Genomic DNA, 18,884 nt, shown 5'->3' with positions numbered 1-18,884 from the left:
TGGTGGAGGGAGGCAATCCGGAAGCGCGAGGGAAACCTTATTCTCTCCGGGAAGGCTCAAATCTCCAGGACAGGATGGGAGGAAACCATCTCTGGGGGGTGTCGGTCCCCGCTGAGAGCTGAAAGGAGAAGAACATTGGGGAAGTCCCGCAGGAACCTGCTCCGGAAGCAGCTGGAAGGCTTGTGACCTGGGGAAGCTGCCAACTCGAGTCCACAGATGACTTTTCTGGCAAGCAGAGCGCAGTCCCCATACGTTCTCTCCTCTCCGCTGAGAAACTTGTTACCGAGTTAAATTTGGGAGCTGTGTAAGCAAACCCAAAAGGCCCACAGCAAGCTGAGAAAAAAAATCTGTAATCTGGATACAAAGTGTTAATACCATTACTATATACAGAGTTACCAGGGATCAATACCAGGAAATCCATGAACAGACAATTCAATGATAACCCACAAACATATAAATGGCCAATAAACATTTTTATTTTTTCTTAAATATATATTTTTATTGATTTTAGAGAGGAAGGGAGAGGGATAGAGAGATAGAAACATCAAAGATGAGAGAGAATCATTGATCAGCTGCCTCCTGCATGCCCCCTACTGGGGATTGAGCCTGCAACACAGGTCTGTGTCCTTGACTGCAATTGAACCCTGAACCCTTCCATCCGCAGGCTGATGCTCTATCCACTGAGCCAAACTGGCTAGGGTCAATAAACATTTTTAGATTCATTTTAGTCAGCAAACAAATTCAAAATTTAAAAAATGAAGTGTGTGTGCCCATCAAGTTGACTTTTTTTTTCTTTTATGAAAGTTCCTAATATTTGGAAAGGATGTGGAGAATATGCACAAATTCTCCTAGTAGAAATGTGAGAAGGCACAGCCCTTCAGGAAAGGAGTGAGGTGGAGGTGAGTTGGTTGTGAAAGCCTTGAAATGGCTCATCTGACTCAGAAATTCCATCAGTAGACACTCATCTGCTGGTCATGGAGATGGCTGCAGGCAGATTCAGCTCCGGAACGTCCTTGGAGGCAGCAGCGGGCAGAGCGGCTGGACCTCAGTGCAGGAGCCTGGCTGCTTGGCACAAGTCCCTCTCTGAGCCTCAGTTTCCTCATCTGTAAAATGGAACGTGTCACAAGGATGCCACAAAAAAATTGGACACATCAAATGCCTGGCACATAATAAATGCTCGTAGTAAATGGGATATTAGCAATAAAAATTTAATTTGTAAGCACCTCGAACCTAAGTGAGCCTAGGAGAGGAACAGAGCTCCACAGGAGAGCTACAAACTGTTCTAAAATGCATGAAAAGATGTTTATTTTCATCTCTAAGAAGATGTGTCCATTCAAATGAAAAGCCAAGGCACCATTTTCCACCCAGAAGGTCTGAGAAATCTCACGTCAGCTGACAGCCTGTGGAGTGTGGGGCCACCTGCACACAGGTGAGGGGCAGCGACCAGATGGGACCACCCTGGCGGACAGAGCATGGAAGACCACTACTGGAATGACAAGCACACATGCTCTGAACCACGAGGTGCCACATCGAGGGATTTTCCTACCAACACCTGCACTCGCCTGAAAAGTACACAGGAGGCCATCCCCTGTGATGTTATCTGTGTGAGGGAAAGACTTAGAAGCAAAACCCATCATCACTTTCAGGCGTCTTCAAACTACGGCCCGCGGGCCACATGCGGCCCGCAGAGGAGTCTGATCCGGCCCGCCAGGTTTTTTGGGCAGTGAGCGCAGCTGAGGTGTTACAGTAGGAATTAGTAGTTCATATAGTCCGGCCCTCCAGCTCTCTGAGGGACCGTGATCTGGCCCCCACTTTAAAAAGTTTGAGGACCCCTGATTAGATCCTGGTTAAACAGGTTAAGGAGCTTCCCTACAAACTCTCATTGCCAATTGCAGATCGCAAAATAGTCTGAAGTCTTGGTAAGAAGTCTTTGTTTAATCTTCTGTGCATCCCAATGTGTGTGGCTATCCATCAGTTTATCTGCAGCGACCGGCTAAGGCAGTGGCCGGCAAACTCATTCGTCAACAGAGCCAAATATCAACAGCACACGATTGAAATTTCTTTGGAGAGCCAAAAAATGTAAACTTAAACTTCTTCTAACACCACTTCTTCAAAATAGACTCGCCCGGGCCGTGGTATTTTGTGGAAGAGCCACACTCAAGGAACCAAAGGGCCTCGTGTGGCTCGAGAGCCGCAGTTTGCCCACCACAGGGCTAAGGGATACTGCCCTAGACCCGTGTTAGTTAGCAATAGCTGCATAACAAATGGTCCCTAAAATTCGCAGCTGAAAACAACACACATCTATGATCTCAGAGTTCCCATGGGTGAAGAACATGGATGCAGGTAGCTGGGTCCAGAGCTCTCACAACAGCAGTTCCCAAGGAGCTGTGAGCCACTCTCAAATCCCTGCTCCCCCTCACAGGGCCCTTGCTCAGGGTGAACCCAGCTCCCACTGCCACAACCTCTCCTTTCAGTGCTAGGAACTCGTAGCTGCTGGGGAGTCTCCACCGAGTTTTGGCCAGATGAGATGGGACAGGGATTCACGGCAGAGCCTGGGCTAAGAGGGTCCCTCTGTGACTCCAACACACTCCGTGTCTCTCCCCTGCTCTTGTTCACCATGAGCTTGGCCAGACCAGCCACACCAGGAGACAGGTGGACGCTATTCCATCAGGGACCTACACTGTCCATGATCCCATACACCCTGTAAAGACCCCCCCTACCCCCCATCAATTCACTGGCGTGGCCCAAGAACCAGAGAGGGCCTCACCTGCTCCCGCCTGGCCCCATGCGGCCTCCGAGCAGCCATCCCGAGTGCAGGACACGTCGCTGGCACCGAGGGCCTTTTTCAGTTCTGAAACAACAGATAACTCCCTGGACCCACCTGGGGAAGCCCGGGCATCGGAGAGCCTCCATCATTCTCCCAAAGGAGCCACCAAAGGGCAAAGGATGGAGGAGAGGGCTCGACCGAGAACTTCCAACAAGTGGCTTATTTGAGCCTCCTCTCTCCATGCCTGTGCCCAAGACAGACATTGCTAGCCGATCCCCGACATCTTCACTGAGCCAGATGCTTCCAGATCCACTTCAAAACACTGCACTCCAAGCAAATGTCAAAAATCCCTTTAGGATGAAACCCCTCAAGGACATGGAGAACCTCTGGGAATGGAGGTGTTACCTGTTTTGAGATTTTTTCCCCCAATCATAGAATAGCCTTTTTTTTTTTTTTTTTTTTTTTTTTTTTTCATTTAAAGTAGGGGTGTCGAACTCAATCAGAGAAGGGGCCAAAATCTAAAATCCAGCCTAAATTGCGGGCCGAATGGTTTACTGAACAGTCATAAACTGTCATTGTGATGGAAACGCAGCGGAGTGCAGTGATGACAGCGCGGTGCGGGCCACATTGCAAGGCCTGGCGGGACGGATTTGGCCCGCGGGCCTTGTGTTTGACACATGTGATTTAAAGTGTCCCCTAGTCAACTACCCACAGATGGAGCCCACATCCTCACCCTTCCTTCCTGGCTCCCAAAACACTGCTGTCCCCTATCCAACGGCCCTGTCCCTGCTTCCTCTTTCTGTCCTTCAAACACAGGCTCTCCTGGATGCCTCCCCGTTCCCTACGCTCCATTCGCAGGAGGCGGGCTCTCCTGTGTCCTCGGTGACCCCCGGGCCGGCAATGCTGGCATCTCTGCCCCCGCCTCAGCCCCATCACTGGACTCCGTCCTCTGGGCAGCTGCCCCTGCTCCGGCCCATCATTTGTTCCCAGGCCACGCCCTGGGCCTCCTCCCTCATTTGCCATCTGGCCACTGTCATCCTCTGCTCACACACCCTCTGCTCACACACCCTCTGCTCACACACCCTCCATGACTCCCGCTGCCTGTCATTCAAGCCCCTGCATGTCTGCCTCGGCAGCCTCCAGCCTCCCCCCCTGAGGGCCACGTGGATGCCGTGACATGCCCAGAGTCACAATTACATGCTGCTCAGCCCTGAGTTACTGCACCCGTCTCAGCGGTCACAGACATTGGGTCCTGAGTGAACAGACAGGGCAGGAGGGAGAAGAGACAGTTCCGGAGCCTTTTCCCAGGCAGGAGACCCTGGGAGGCCTAGCCCAAGTCCAAGCACTCTTGAGGCCTCACTGCCGGCCAGCGATAAACACAGGCGGTGACTGCTGATGACTAAATGTGAATGTCCAGCTGCGGGCTTTTAATTTTGCCTCCTTCCCCTCATTCTGAGAAGTCCTACAGACCCCCGAGAGCCTTGTTCCAGGGTCCTCACTCAGGGCGCTGCTGTCCTGCCCCTCCCTGCTTGTCCACCTCTGTCCTGGGCCGGACCCGCAGTCAGAAGGCTGGTGTTCACCGGAAGTGAGGCCACAGGGCTCAGCATCCACGGCCAGGGGTCCCCAAGCTCCCCCGAGCCACAGGGGGAGGCTCACCTCCATCGATCCTCTGAAGCAGGGCCCCCCGTATGACATCCTCGTAGACGCCCTCGATGGTCAGGGCAGGGCTGCCCACAGCAAGAACATCCCCTTCGAACTCGCGCAGCTCCTGGAATGGAGGGGGGTGAGGGCCTGGGCTGGAGGGGTGGGCCCTTGGCAGGTGCCAGCTCCCGCTGTGACCCAGGTCTAGGTACCTGGGTGGCCCTGACCCTCATTTTCCTCGCCTTTAACATGGGTCTCCATGACCTGCACGCCCTCGGGTTGCCCTGCAGGTGGATGCAAGAGCATATCTCACCTCAACAGGAATAGCACCGATGTCTCTTCTAGAACCCCCCTGCGCCCCCCCTCCCCGCCCCCGCCTCAGCCACCTCCTCTAGAGGAGCCGGTTGGCACCTGAGACCAACCATGGCCTGGTGCCTGCAAGCCCTGTGTGGCCAGGCCCCTGGGACCTCTCCCCTCATCTCTTTCCCTCCACCTCACTGTTCCCTCAGCACGCCAGCCCCGGCCTGCCCCAGGCCAGCCCATGCTGTGCCCTCTACCTGGAATGCCCTTCCCTGGACACAGCTCACTCCGTCAGCTCCCTGCCTCTCCGTGTCACCTTCTCAGGGAGACCCTCCATGACCACAGCACCCCCCTCCCCAACACACACTCCTCCTCTGCTCCCCCTCCTCTGAAACCGCGTCACCTGTGCCCTCACCCCAGCCCTCAAGTGCCAGACATCAAGTACCGTCATGGGAGGAGCAGGGGGCATTGTGGGCGCCCAGAGCTAGGGAACAGGAGTCTCTGACTGTCACAGGCTCTGTGCGGGAGCGAGCACTGTGCGGGAGCGAGCACTGCGCGGAGAGGCCCCCCTGCGCTCACCGCTCTGCAGCGCGGCTCCAGCTGGCTCCTCACGAAGGGCAGGAAGACGCAGAGCTGCCACCCGCGGACGAACCTCCTCAGGGCGGAGCCGCTGTCGGACCAGAACTTCTGCAAGGCACACCCCGCGGCCGGTCCAGCGGCCATTGGGGCCCAGGCCCACGTCCGTGCCCTCCCCGCGGGCCTCACCTTCAGCACGCGCCCCCGGACTTTCTCCAGCTGCTGGGCGGCCTGGTGGCAGTCCAGGGCGCTGGTCAGACACTGGTCGGCCAGCTGCAGGAAGGTGGCCACGGCGTCGGCCATGAGCTGTGGAGGGAGGGGCTGGGATGACTCTCGGGTAACCCACTCTCTGGCCTCATCAGCCTCGTTCCTGCCCAACGACACCTTCTCAGCATCCAGTCCATCCCTGCCACCCTACCAGCCACTTCCCTCAGCCTCCTCCTTGTCTCAAGAAACAACACCTCTTGCCTGGCCAGTGTGGCTCAGTGGTTGAGCGTCGACCTATGAACCAGGAGGTCACGGTTCAACTCCCAGTCAGGGCACATGCCTGGGCTCCATCCGCAATAGGGGACATGCAGGAGGCATCGGTCAATGATTCTCTCATCACTGATTTTTCTATCTCTCTCTCTCTCTCTCCTGTCTTCTCTCTAAAGTCAATAAAAACAATTTTTTAAAAAATATATTTTATTGATTTTTTTACAGAGAGGAAGGGAGAGAGATAGAGAGTTAGAAACATCGATGAGAGAGAGACATCGATCAGCTGCCTCTTGCACGCCCCCTTCCTGGGATGTGCCCGCAACCAAGGTACATGCCCTTGACCGGAATCGAACCCGGGACCCTTCAGTCAGCAGGCTGACGCTCTATCCACTGAGCCAAACCGGTTTTGGCAAAAAACAATTTTTTTTTTAAAGTGGCACCTCCTCTCAGGAGCCAGGGAGCCAGGGACCACCCAATCAGTGGGGTCCTATGTCCAAACTGGTAGGAAGCAGCCTCCCCACTGGAGAGTGGTCCCGGGGTGCCCAGCCTGGGGAGCAGAGAGCCGGCTGGAGTTTGGCCTCCGGGGCCGAGTGCTCCTGGGAAGTATGCAACTTGAACAACTGTGCGGGGCACCACGCTGTCTCCTTCCCTTCCCGTGTCCATGGGCAGGTCCCATGCCCTGGCCTTCAAAACACCCCTGCTTCTCTCACCCATAGCACTCAACTAGGGGAGGCCTCTGCCATGCCTGCCCTCCCCCACACACACACGCAGCCCGTGCTTCCCAAGGCAGCCGTGGCTTCTTCACTTTATATGTGCTCAAACCTTCCCTGCCGTGGATCCCCATTGCCCTTGGGCCAGAGCCCAGCCTCTGGGCCCCATACAGAGGGCCCTGACCCGTCTGACCACCCACCTCCCTGGCACGTCTCCCACCCTTCTGCCCTCCCTTTGAAACCTACAACCCAGTGTCTCCAAATTGTTTAATTTCCCCAAAGGCAGACAAGCTTTCTCACTTCCCAGCACTTACTGATCCCTATGCCCAGGACATGCCCCACCTCCATTTCTCCCACTGCTGCCCCAGCTTGGAAGTCCCCCCCCTGGAAGTCCTCCCAACCCCGAGACTGATCAAGCACGTCCTTGAGGCTCACATAGCACCGTGTGCATCCACACCACAGCCCTGCCCATCACATGCTCACTGCCTGGTCATGGCTCATGTCTACATGACCCTGGGAGCCCAGAGGGCGAGCCCAGGTCTGTCTCGGTCATCCCGCTCTCCCCAACACACGACGGAGTGAAGGCAGTTGCCTTTGCCTCACCTGTTGTGCGAGATCCTGGGCCCCAAACACCAGACTGCGTGCTCCCAGGAAGCCAAACGGTACCGCCAGCTGCTCCAGGCGGCCCTGGCTCCGCTCGGCCTCGCGGAAGCAAGTCTGCATCAGCTCTGGATCCCACGGCATCTCGCCAAACGAGTGAACCTGCGCTCCAACGGCAGTCAGTGAGAAACACCATCAGCCGATGGAAGGGCAGGACCAACAGACTCAGAGCCGGTGCAGCGAAGGAAAAGCACAAGTGGGAACGTATCTTACCTTAGCTATCACCACAAAAATGCACAAGAAAAGTAACAGTGAAGCCCTAGCTGGTGTGGCTCAGTGGATAAAGCGTCGGCCTGGGGACTGAAGGGTCTCCCAGGTTCGATTCCAGTCAAGGGCACATGCCTGGGTTGTGGGCTCGGTCCCCAGTAGGGAGTGTACAAGAGGCAGCCGATCCATGATTCTCTCTCATCATTGATGTTTCCCTCTCTCTCTCTCTCCCACTTCCTCTCTGAAATCAATAAAAAAAAAAAGTATATATTTTTAAAAAGTAACAGTGAGGTATAGACAGACATAAAATGGTAAAGCCTGGAGAAATGGCGATACGCGGTGCTGGCAGGACTGAGGGAAATGGGCACACCCGGTCCTAGTGGGACCTTTGCCCACCATCTGATGGTCTCTTGGGGCTGAGCCTCAGGCCCACATGAGTGGAGTAACCCAACACCTCAGGGAGCTCAAGGAAAGTCCGGGGAGATAGACTGGAGACAATCAACCACAATGGTGTGTAAATGCCCTCATGATGAGGGGAGCTCAGGCAGCTGCAGATGCAGAGAGGGGCCAGGGACAGTTCCTCATGGAGGTGATTAGGCAGCGGATGTGTAATGAGTTAAAGGTGCATAATAGGTGCTCATTTAACACCAAAAGAACTGAGCTGACCTGCGTGGAGCAGAATTCTCTGGGGACAGGATGGGCTCTGGCTAAACAGAGGCATGGCAGGAGGGAGAGTTTGTGGGGAAGGTGACTCCAAACTGATATTATTAAGTGCTACTCTCAACATCTTACTCCTTTTCCCTACATTTTAAACAGTGTCCTGATAACCATAGCATCGTTGTCCATTATAAGTAAAAGAAACAAACAGCCTAGAAAAAAAGGTGTTTCGAGGTTTTTAACAAGAAAAGGTGTCAAACAAGAAAGATGCAAGGTCCTGCAGCTCACCTCTCTCCGCAGCCGCGCGCCGGAGGGATTGGCACGCAGGTGGCGGCACAGGCGGTCCATTCCCTGGGCTAGGAGGGTCTGCACCGCGGCCAGCGCCGCTTCCACGATGCTGAGCAGGGTCTGCGAGACCCGGGGCAGCTGCGCGTCCACCTTCCCGCGCAGGCAGGACTCCAGCGGGCCCTGGACTGCGGCTGAGGGTGGAAAGCACGGCCTGGGTCTCCTTCGCCAGGGGCTCCGCTAGTGGGGTCGTGGGAGACCCTAGGCTCCGCAGGGTGGGGTGGGCGGGACGCAGACGCTGAGCACCCGCTCCGCCCATTTTTCTGGGGTTTCGGAGGCTTCGAATGCGGCGGGGCGGCTCAGAAGCGCACGCCGGGAAGGCAGAGTCCGGATGCCATCCCGGTCCGCTTTCTAACGGAGCCGAGTGGGGGCGCCCTCCGCCGTCTGACTGAACAACCGGTCAGACGCGCCTCCCGTCCTCTCCAGAGCCGCCTCTCCCGCTCCATCGCTGGCCAGACCCCTTTCCACGTCCCCGCCCCCTCCTAGGTCCTGCCCCGCCCAGTCACAGCCCGGGGCCACGCCCACTCTCCCGCCTGTCACGCCACGCCACGCCCTTTTGTTCTCCAGCCCCGACCCTGCCGCGTCTGCAGTTCCCGGACTTTCGGCCCCGCCCCTTACGCCCACCTCGGTCCCCTTCTTTCTCTCAGGTTCCCGCCCCGCCCCGCCCCGCCAGGCCCCACCCCTTCCCCAGGCCCCACCCCGTCCCCAGGCTCCCGCCCCCTCTTCCAGGCCCCGCCCCTCCTGGCCCCAGCCTCACTCCGCAGCTTCCCCGCCACGCGCCCCCGCAGCCTCATCATCTGGTCCACGTCAGGGCGGATGGTCCTCTCCAGGGCCGAGAGCAGCTCGTCTTTCTCGGGCTGAAAGGCGCGGAGCCCGGCAGAGGCCCCGGCCAGGACAGCGGCGTGAACCGCATCCAGGAGCTGCGGGGATCAGCCCGGGGAATCCCACGGGCCGGAGCGCAGGATGGAGAGGCGGACAGAGGCGGATGGAGAGAGAGGGAGCGTGTAGGCGACAGTCAGAGGAGGCGAGGCTGGGTGCCCGGCTCCCACTCCCTCCGCCGGCTCCCTCCACCCCGTGTCCCGCGGCACCTCCGCGCCCCCGCGCGCACCTCGGTCCAGGCCCAGGCCCTGGCTCGGCCGGCCCCGCGCAGGCCCGGCTGGGTCTGGGCCCGCAACTCCGGCAGCAGGTCCCGCATCAGCACCGCGGTCAGCACCTGCGGGAGAGGAGGGGCCGTGGGCTCCGCTGAGCGCCGAGAGGCTCCAGGGTCCGGATGGGGCACTGACCTCCGCGTCCGAGCCTAGCGTCAGGTCGTCGTGGCCGAAGTGGCCTCGGTGCTGCCGGTAGAGCCGCACGGCCTCCAGGAAGGCGTGGGCGGCGGGGGCCTGGCTTCGCTGTAGGACTGGGAGTGGGGAGGCTCCTCAGTGTCCGCGCACCCCTCCTCTGCTCCCCAAGAGGAAGGAAGCCCTCGAACTCCCTGCCCGGTCCCGACATCCAGGTCTCACCCACCTCCGCAGGTGAAAACGCTCCCCAAGACCTCGCCAGCCCCCCAGGAGCCCCTACACAGTGTAGGACAGGCCCCCCCTGCGGGCAGCCAGGGCCAGGCTGCCCTGGGGCCGGTCTCCCTGCCTCCCCGTTTAGGTGCGTTCGTTCAGCCAGCAGCCTGCCCCTGTGTGTGTTGGTCCTGTTCCCTTTATCTCACCTTTTTTTTGGGGCCCCAGCTTCCACATCCCCTCCTCTTAGAAGCCCTCCCTGACCCCCCAGGGCAAGCTCCCACAAGGCAGTGTCCCCGTCACAGCCCTCCCGTCTGTCTCCCCCACAACCCATTGAATAAATAAGGAAACTGAGGCTGGGAGCGGGTCCCACAGCCAGCAGGGGCAGAATTGCCCACCCCCAGACCCGGGGCCCCATCCCTGCCTGACCCCCCCGGGGGCCCACCTGTGCCGCGGAGCCGGATGCCACCCTGCAGGGCCAGCCTCCACGCGCGCTGTGCCTCCGCTGTGGCCGCGGAGAGGCAGAGGTGCCTTCGGAAGGGGTGCTGCAGGAACAGGGGGAAGCTCACGGGCATTTCCAGGAGGGGGTCGGGCTCCTCCTGCGTGTGATCTCCTGAAAGCAGACAGAGGCGGCCACAGCTGCATCCATTCCTTTGCTCTACGATCGCTCCTTCACCAGGAGAGGGACCATGAAATACTTAGGGACCCTCGCATGGGCAGTTGCTCAGTATGCGTAACCCATGCAGCATCCGTATTTCTCCAGGCAGGATGTGCCCAGGCCTGAGCAATGCATCCCAGCACTGTCTCCCAGCCCCTGCACCCTGCTCAGCGCAGTGGCTTGGGCAGCCGCCAACTATCCTGGTTGGCATGTGAGCTGAGCCCTGCTTGCAGGGGGGTTCTGGAGCCAGCCATGCCCAGATTCAAACTTGACCAAACCATTTTCCCTGCATAGGGCACAGTTTTTCATCTCTGTGATCCTGTAAAATGGGTTCGAACCTGTTATCAATGACCTAGAATGGTTGGGAGGACACAATGGGTGGATTTCATTCTGCTTAATCTATTTGAGGCCTTCTAAATTCCTCAGTGTTTTGTGTGTGTTTTTTTAAATATATTTTATTGATTTTTTACAGAGAGGAAGGGAGAGGGATAGAGTCAGAAACATCGATGAGAGAGAAACACCCATCAACTGCCTCCTGCTCACCTCCTACTGGGGATGTGCCCACAACCAAGGCACATGTCCTCGACTGGAATTGAACCTGGGACCCTTCAGTCTGCAGGCTGACGCTCTATCCACTGAGCCAGACCCCTTAGGGTGAAAATCCTCAGTGTTTTGTTCTGATCTCAAGAACAGGATACACAGACTGGAGTAAAATACACTCATTTTGCTGGGAGAGAGGTTGGTCACTGGGCAGAAGCAAAGTAGCAAAGGGTGAACCAAAGGGACATGTGGGTGGATCCCAATGTTTGCAACATCCCCAACATTTCTGTAGACTGTCCTTGTTGCTGCATTTGCATTGTTTGGTGGCAAGATAGCTCCTCAGTGAAGTCAATGATGCAATTCTAGCTCTGAGCCTTACTAATCGTACGACAGGCCTTGGCCTTAGTGCATGCATCCGTGGAATGAGGTAACTAGCGGTGGGGCTGCCTGCTGGGCAGGTTCAATGAGATAACGCAAGCACTAACCGGTTTGGCTCATGGATAGAGCATAGGCCTGTGGACTGAATGGTCCCAGGTTTGATTCTGGTCAAGGGCATGTACCTTGGTTACAGGCACATCTCCAGAAGAAGGTGTACAGGAGGCAGCTGATCGATGTTTCTAAGTCTCTATCCCTCTCTCTAAAAAATCAATAAAATATATATATTTTAAAAAGAGATAACACAAGCCAAGCCCTCATCAGATGCATCCAGCCCAGCTATGCTGTGCCTCCCCCTGTTCCTGCAGAGTGTGTCCTGGGAGGAAGGCAGAGAGGAAGGTAAGGAGGGAGAGGGTGAGAAAGAGAGGACAGTGGAGGGAGCAGAGGAGCAGCGGCAATGGGAGGAGAAAGGGAGGGAGGGGAAGAGGGAGGAAATTAGAGAAAAAGAGAGAGAGAAAGGTGGGGAGGAAGAGGAGAGAGAATGGAAGAAGGGGTGAGGAAGGGAGAAGCCCCTGGAAATACTAGATTGAACAATACACTCAGCACCCAGATTGTGGAGGACCCCCCCGCCACCAGTGCCCATCTCCCCACAGATGTTCGTTTTGGCTGCTTTGGTTCCGGTCCGGGGCCCGGCCTCTCTCACTGATGAGAAGGGGTGTTTCTCTCTGTGGAGCTGGGCTGCTTCTCCAGCAACGAGGCTGCCCCCGGGACACGTGGTGAAGAGTAGACACGTTTTGTTGTTGCACTTGGGGTGGGGCTGCTGCTGGCATCTAGTGGGTTCGACACTCTGCATTGCTCAGGGCAGCCCCACTGACGGGACAAAAGCACTGAAGAAGAGACACCTGCTTTTGGGGTCCCCAGGAGCCTTACCTGAAGCGTCTGGGCAGAGAGTGTCCAACAGGCGGAGATATTCCCGCTGGCAAGTCAGGACTGTGTACCCTGTCAGCGCTGTGGAGCCCAGAGGACGGCCCCCATTTTCAAATTCCTACGAAAAGCGTCCAAAGAACCGCTCTGGGACAGGTCTAAACGGGGGCCCCCACGTCTCCATGTAGGATCCGGGGAAGGTTTGGGGTTAGCTGGGGAAATCCTCCTCCTCCTCCCTCTCTGCCTCCACCTCGTTCCCCCTCCTCCACAGAAGATCTGCTGCCCCCACTGTGCGCGGGGCCAGGGCGGGGTTGTCTCATTGAGTCCGACATCATCACCCATCTCACGAGGTGGAAACGGCATCCCAGGGCATCGGGGGACCCGGAGTTGTTCCCTGGCCGGGAAGCAGGCCTGACATGGCTTCAACCTTGACTTTGCTGGCGACTGTGAGTGAGCCCCCAGCCCTGTCCCGGGCCTTGGTCCAGCCACCTGCACAACAGGAGATGGTGGCCCAGCCCAGGCCAGCGACTCAGGGGCCCTCGATTAGGGCCAGATGACGGAAGAAAGGAGAGGGGCTAAGCTGGTAGCCCACAGGTGTCAAACACAAGGCCCGCGGGCCAAATCCGTCCCGCCAGGCCTTGCAATGTGGCCCGCACCGCACTGTCATCACTGCACTCCGCTGCGTTTCCATCACAATGACAGTTTATGACTGTTCAGTAAACCATTCGGCCCGCAATTTAGGCTGGATTTTAGATTTTGGCCCCTTCTCTGATTGAGTTCGACACCCCTGTGGTAGCCGGCCCCTACACCTGCTCTGCGGAGGGCAGGATGGAAAACCCGGAGGCCGAAGGGACACGAGCCCCTCACTCACCTCCCTGCGGCTGAACCACTCCAGGTGGCCATTCCCGCGCAGGACACAGAAGGTCGGCTGCCACTGGGGAGGGTGGCCCCGCAGCTGGGTCAGGGGCCCTCGGTGCTCACGGACTCGGGGAAGCTTCTGTGGAGGAGGGGCTCTCAGAGGCCAGGGGCACTGGCCAGGGTTCCGGTGTCCAGACCGTCGGGACAGCTCCCACAGGTGCCACGAAGCACAGGGCCGCTCCTGTTCCTGACCAGGCACTCAGAGCAAGCACTTACTTGTGGCCCTTCCAAATAAGAACTGTATACAGGGAGTGGCCAGATTATCATGACCTCTGAACGCATAATAATCTGGCCAATCAGTGTACATCTTATTTAATAAAAGGCTCATATGCAAATTTCCCCCCTAGACCAGGAGTTCAACCAGCAGGCAGGCTGGCCAACAGCCCACGTCCCCTCCCCCTGGCCAGGCTGGCCGGACCCCACCCATGCACGAATCCATGCACCGGGCCTTTAATAAGCATTTATACTTAGTGGCCAGATTATTATGCGTTCAGAGATCACAATAATCTGGCCACTCAGTGTATCTTCCACCGCCCTTACCATTCTTACCATCGCCACTTCATCTGGGGGAGGACCCTCCCTCACGTGAGCCTCAGAGGAGACCCCAGCCCTGGCCAATACCTCGCTCTAAGTCTGTGAGGGACCCTGAAAGGAAGGGCTCAGAGAAGCTGCCTCTAGAGTCCCAGCTCACAGCCACGGTGAGATAAGTGTGTGTCGCTTTAAGCTACTGGTTGGCAGTATATCGTCACACAGCCTTAACCATGGGGCAGGGGTGGTGTAACTATGAGAAATGGCTGGACCTCTGCCCTCAGGGGGACACTTTCTCCATCCTCTGTTTCACTTCCTTTGTCACTCTCCCTAGACCTGACACCTGCATTGTGTGTTTTGTGTCGTCCCTGTGTCCCAGGGCAGTGTCTGGTGTGTGGTTCGTGCTCAATAAATACTCGATGAATCAATGAACTGCAAGTGTGATGTTCTGATTCTTTGCTGGGGTGGTGGGATCTCTGTGTGCTTTTAATGATTCTCCAAACTTTTTCCCAGGCCTAAAAATTTCCATAAAATATTGTTAAAATGCTATTATAGAAATCCTGTATAATAAAAGGCTAATATAGAAATCAACTGAACAATGGAACGATTGGTCGCTATGATGCCCACTGACCACCAGGGGGCAGATGCTCAACCAGGAGCTGCTTCCTGGTTATCAGTGCACTCCCACAGGGGCGGCGCAGCCAGAAGCCGGGCTCATGGCTGGCAGAGGAGCCGGCAGTCGGACATCCCCCTGAGGGCTCCCAGATTGCAAGAGGGTGCAGGCCAGGCTAATGGACCCCTCCGCCCCCATGCGCAAGAGGCAACCAATTAATGTGTTTCTCTCACATTGATGTTTCTCTCTGTCTTTCCCTCTCTCTTCCACTCTCTAAAAATCAATGGAGCCGAAACCGGTTTGGCTCAGTGGATAAAGTGTTGGCCTGCAGACTGAGAGGTCCCAGGTTCCATTCTGGTCAAGGGCATGTACTGGAGTTGTGGGCACATCCCCAGTAAGGGGTGTGCAGGAGGCAGCTGATCGATGTTCCTCTCTCATCGATGTTTCTAGCTCTCTATCCTTCTCCCTTCTTCTCTGTAAAAAATCAATAAAATATATTAAAAAAAATAAAAATCAATGGAAAATATCATTGGGTGAGGATTAAAATAATAAGTAAATAAATAAATATATAAAATGTTCAAACTGAAGCCAGGGGAAGTCCCTCCACACTGCTCGAAAACTAATGTCAGCTGTGCTCTGGCCGCGTGACTGAAACCAGCAGGTGGTGTGGGGTGCAGGTGGGAGTGACACTCAGGCCCCATGAGGCCCCAAGAGGCACAGGGAGAGGGCTGGTTGGGAGGGTGCTCTGTGTCCACAGCATCAGGGAGCCCCCACCCCCGGGCAGGCACCACTGGGGGAAGAGGCACCTGAGTGAGGTGGGCAAACTCAGTGCCCTCTGGGGGCAGGGGACCCAATGCCAGGAAGGGATACGAGCTCCGAGTTCAAACGATGCCTCTGCCAATTGCCGGTGGAATGACCTCAGGCAGATCGCTTTGCCTTTCTGTGCCTTGGTTTCCTTGCTGGTCAGAGACCCACCTCTGGGGCCAGTAAGGTTGAGCATGTTGTGTCAGGCACACGGGAGTCCTGGGTGCCATTGCCAGTTCTGCAGGCGTGTGGAGCTGGGACCAGACAGCTCCAGGCTCCTTTGCTCCATCCACATATTATTCCTGTGCCCCTACTAAATGCAGGCACCATGTGGGTGTGAGGGGTGGGTGTGAGGGAAAGAGGAGACGAGGCCAGGCTTCTCTCTTGCAGAGCAGACCCATGGAGGTGACTGATGTGTGACCTGGGGCTTTGCTGGGATGGGGGTCTCAGGGGAGGCGCCTGACTGAGGTGGGGGCAATGACAATCCAGGAAGGCTTCCTGGAAGAGGTGGCAACTGAAGTACAAGGAGGAATGGAAAGTGCATGAGACAGAGGCCACCTCACATGCAAAGACTTGGGCATCCAGTGGTTGTGCTGCGTCCTTGCGTGTGGCACTCAGGGCAAGCCTTTTCCAACTTCAGGGCTTTTGCCCTACCTGTGCCTTCTGCCTACAATGCCCCTCCCATTCTGGGCTCCAGATCTGGCTTCTCATCCTTTATATCTCAGCTCAAAGGGTCCCCCTGCACCTCGACTCCCCACCCCTAACTGTGCCCTTCCGCTTGATTTCCTAGCACCTATCTGAAGTTGCCCTGCATCATGATATGTTAATTTCCCCCAATCAGACTGTGAGCTCCAGAGAACAGAACGGGGTATGTCTCGGTCTCTGCTGTGTCCCCAGCGTCTAGCCCAGGACATGCTAGTGAATATGCTAGTGAATGTTTATAGCCACCCTGGGTTGTGACACCAGCAAGGACAAAGATGCGAGAAGCCCCCCCCACCCCGCTGTGCTGAGCCAATGGCCTCCTGTTTGCTCAGCAGCCCTCCACCCTCACGTGTGGCACCCACTTTGCTGGGCAGCAGTTGGCTTCCGGCCAGCTCCTGGGGCACCAGCTCCCGGGAAATCTGCTGCAGGACCGAGGCCGCCAGCTGCAGGCGGTACTGAGGCAGGAAGCTCCTTAGCAGCACCTCCACCTGGTCTGCAGGGACAAGGGAACAGGGAGGCGGCTGAATCCGGCCACCGACGGGGGGGAAGAAGGCAAGACAGGATGGAAGAGGCTGGTGGGCTTCTACTGTCACCCCAAACCCCGAAGTTCCCCCACGAGACATACTCCAAGTTCCTTTCACCCTTAACCATCACTGTCCGTTTCCATCCTTGGGGGACGGGAGGGAGTAAGGCACTCCAGCTTAATTTCTTTTTCATATTTAAAAATATGCATTGTACAATATGCAAACATTTGTTGTATGTTTATTAGTCACTGCCGGTAATGGAGTATTTTTAACATTTTTTTTTTCACTAAACTATTGTACAATCAGACATTAATTGTTCTTTTTTTTGGCCTTTTTTTTTCTTTATTGATTAAGATATTACATATGTGTTCTTGTTCCCCCATTACTCCCCACCTCCCATTCATGCTCCACCCACCTATTGCCTGTGTTCATAGATTAGGCTTCTATGCATGCATACAAGTCCTTTGGTTGATCTCTCCCCCTTACCCCTACTGTCTGACTCCAGCCTAATTTATAACGGATGCACAACGACCTTGAACAAAGCATAGAATTTAATGGTCTTTCCCACATGTCCATACCCAGACACCACGATCAGGATAATGAACAGTTCCCTTGCACCTGAAAGTTTTCTCACGCCCCTTACCTAGAGAATTTTTTCCAAATCTTTCCAGAGCCTCCCCCCCAGAACAGAGGAACTTGCTGGAGTGGTGGAAGTGTTCCGTATCGTGATCTAAGAGGTGGCCACCCAGGTGTTAATGCTCTTCAAGCTGTTTCCCTAAGATGCACTCACTTGACTGTATGGAAAACACCCCGTCCATCTTTGCTGCCTGGAATGTGGACCCAATGGCTGGAGCTTCGGCAGTCTTTGTGTGCCGTGAGGTGGCCTCAGACACGGAAGCCGTGCATGGTAGAACCATGAGATGGAAGAAGCTGGGTTGTCTAACTTTCACCTGCCTGCCTGTCACAGTACCCCTCTGTAGGAGAGAGTAATGAGTCTTTGCCTTAAGCCGCTATAGAAAATGCCTGACATTGTAGAATAGCTTATGGGATCCATATATAACGGCGAGTTGGCCTTTCCTGCTCTAGATCATGAATCCATCGCATCCCCAGTGCCCTGCACACAGTAAGCACTCAACCATGTGTGTGGGGGATGAAGGGCACTGACCCTTCTTTGTCTCAAATCGGAACTGTGACTCAGCCCCCGGGGCCACACAGAGGGATCTGTTGATCCCTGCCCACCTGGAAGATGATCCCCCAAGATCCAGCGGGGCCCAGGGCAGCTCCCACCTGGCCGGTGCCCCACACCCCAAACCCATGCCCTGAGTCAGGTTGCCAGATTTACCCCCAAAATGTACATGACACCAGTTAAATTTGAATTTCAGGTAAATAAGGAATTATTATTATTTTTTTTAGCATAACTATGCCCTTATGCAAAATTTGGGGCATACTTATACTAAAAAAAAAGTTTATTTATTGCTTATCTGGGATTCACATTAATAGGCATCCTATTATACATATCTGATCCTTCCTCTCCATCCCCAACCCTCTCCAGCCTCACTCACCCCTCAGGTGCTGCTGCTGCCGCTTGTCCAGGGGGCTTGAAGGCCGCCCGCCCATCCTGCCGCTCTGTCCCGGATCCCCTAGAGAGGGAAGCAGACACCCCTCTCCCCCGCCCGGCTCCCCAGGTTCCTCTGGGAGCAGGCAGCCTGTGAGGATCCTGGGTGCTATGGCGACCAGTGTCTGGGGTCAAAAGCCAGAGCTCGGCCCTCCCGTTGTGTGTGTTGGGGGTGAGGCTGCCTGCCCCCTGCCCCGCCCCATCCTGCACCTGCGTCCTCCCAACTCCCCTGGGGCCAGGGCCCCCGGACCTGCTGGTTTCTGTAGGGGCTGCCCCAGCAGCCCAAGAGTGGGCACAGGGGTGGGAGACAAAATTCTGCCGGCTTCGGGGGAGGGATGTAGGGCAGCTATGTGGCAGGATCAGGCAGCCAGCTGTTGGTGTGAGAGGGAAGGAAGGGAGGGTGAGCAGGGATGGGGTGTCTATCCCCATCTGATGCCCACCCTCTGGTCCTCACCCCTCCCTGTGCTTGCCCCATGCTGGGCAATGCTGAGAGGATTCAACCCTGGCCCAGGCCCTAGAATCCCGAGGCTGGGGAGAGAGCTGGCCCACACCCCCAGTCCCTGGAGTCAGTGAGGGAGCAAGCGGTGGGGTCCCAGGTGAGGGGGGATGGGAGGTGTGGAGACTTAAGGGGGTTACTGCTTACTTCCTGATCTCCGGCACGATCCCCAGCCCCACCAAGCAATCACCTCATCTCCATCTAATTCTTCTTTTTCTTTTTTTTTTTTTTTTAATATATTTTATTGATTTTTTACAGAGAGGAAGGGAGAGGGATAGAGAGCTAGAAACATCAATGAGAGAGAATCATCGATCAGCTGCCTCTTGCACACCCCCTACTGGGGATGTGCCCGCAACC

The 18,884-nt window shown here is 56.1% G+C and overlaps 1 protein-coding gene across 1 annotated transcript; it reads right to left on the bottom strand.

Annotated features, from left to right (window-relative positions):
• Positions 1–743: 743 nt before the first annotated feature.
• On the bottom strand, positions 744–18,731 carry NIBAN3 (niban apoptosis regulator 3). The gene is made up of 15 exons (XM_036450107.2): positions 17,979–18,731; positions 16,255–16,385; positions 13,199–13,324; positions 12,334–12,448; positions 10,276–10,443; positions 9,624–9,739; positions 9,449–9,553; positions 9,098–9,260; positions 8,284–8,474; positions 7,075–7,233; positions 5,474–5,590; positions 5,288–5,395; positions 4,424–4,535; positions 2,768–2,851; positions 744–1,103 (listed from the first exon to the last, which is right to left on the bottom strand). Exons 1-15 carry the CDS (start codon positions 18,031–18,033, stop codon positions 997–999), a joined length of 1,857 nt encoding a protein of 618 aa, XP_036306000.1. The 5' UTR covers positions 18,034–18,731; the 3' UTR covers positions 744–996.
• Positions 18,732–18,884: the final 153 nt, after the last annotated feature.

The sequence above is a fragment of the Pipistrellus kuhlii genome, unplaced genomic scaffold (assembly GCF_014108245.1).
Source record: "Pipistrellus kuhlii isolate mPipKuh1 unplaced genomic scaffold, mPipKuh1.p scaffold_m20_p_21, whole genome shotgun sequence".
In the NCBI taxonomy this organism is placed as follows: Eukaryota; Metazoa; Chordata; class Mammalia; order Chiroptera; family Vespertilionidae; genus Pipistrellus; species Pipistrellus kuhlii.
Note: the sequence above shows the minus strand (reverse complement) of the source record. Positions and strands in the feature narration are given on the sequence as shown.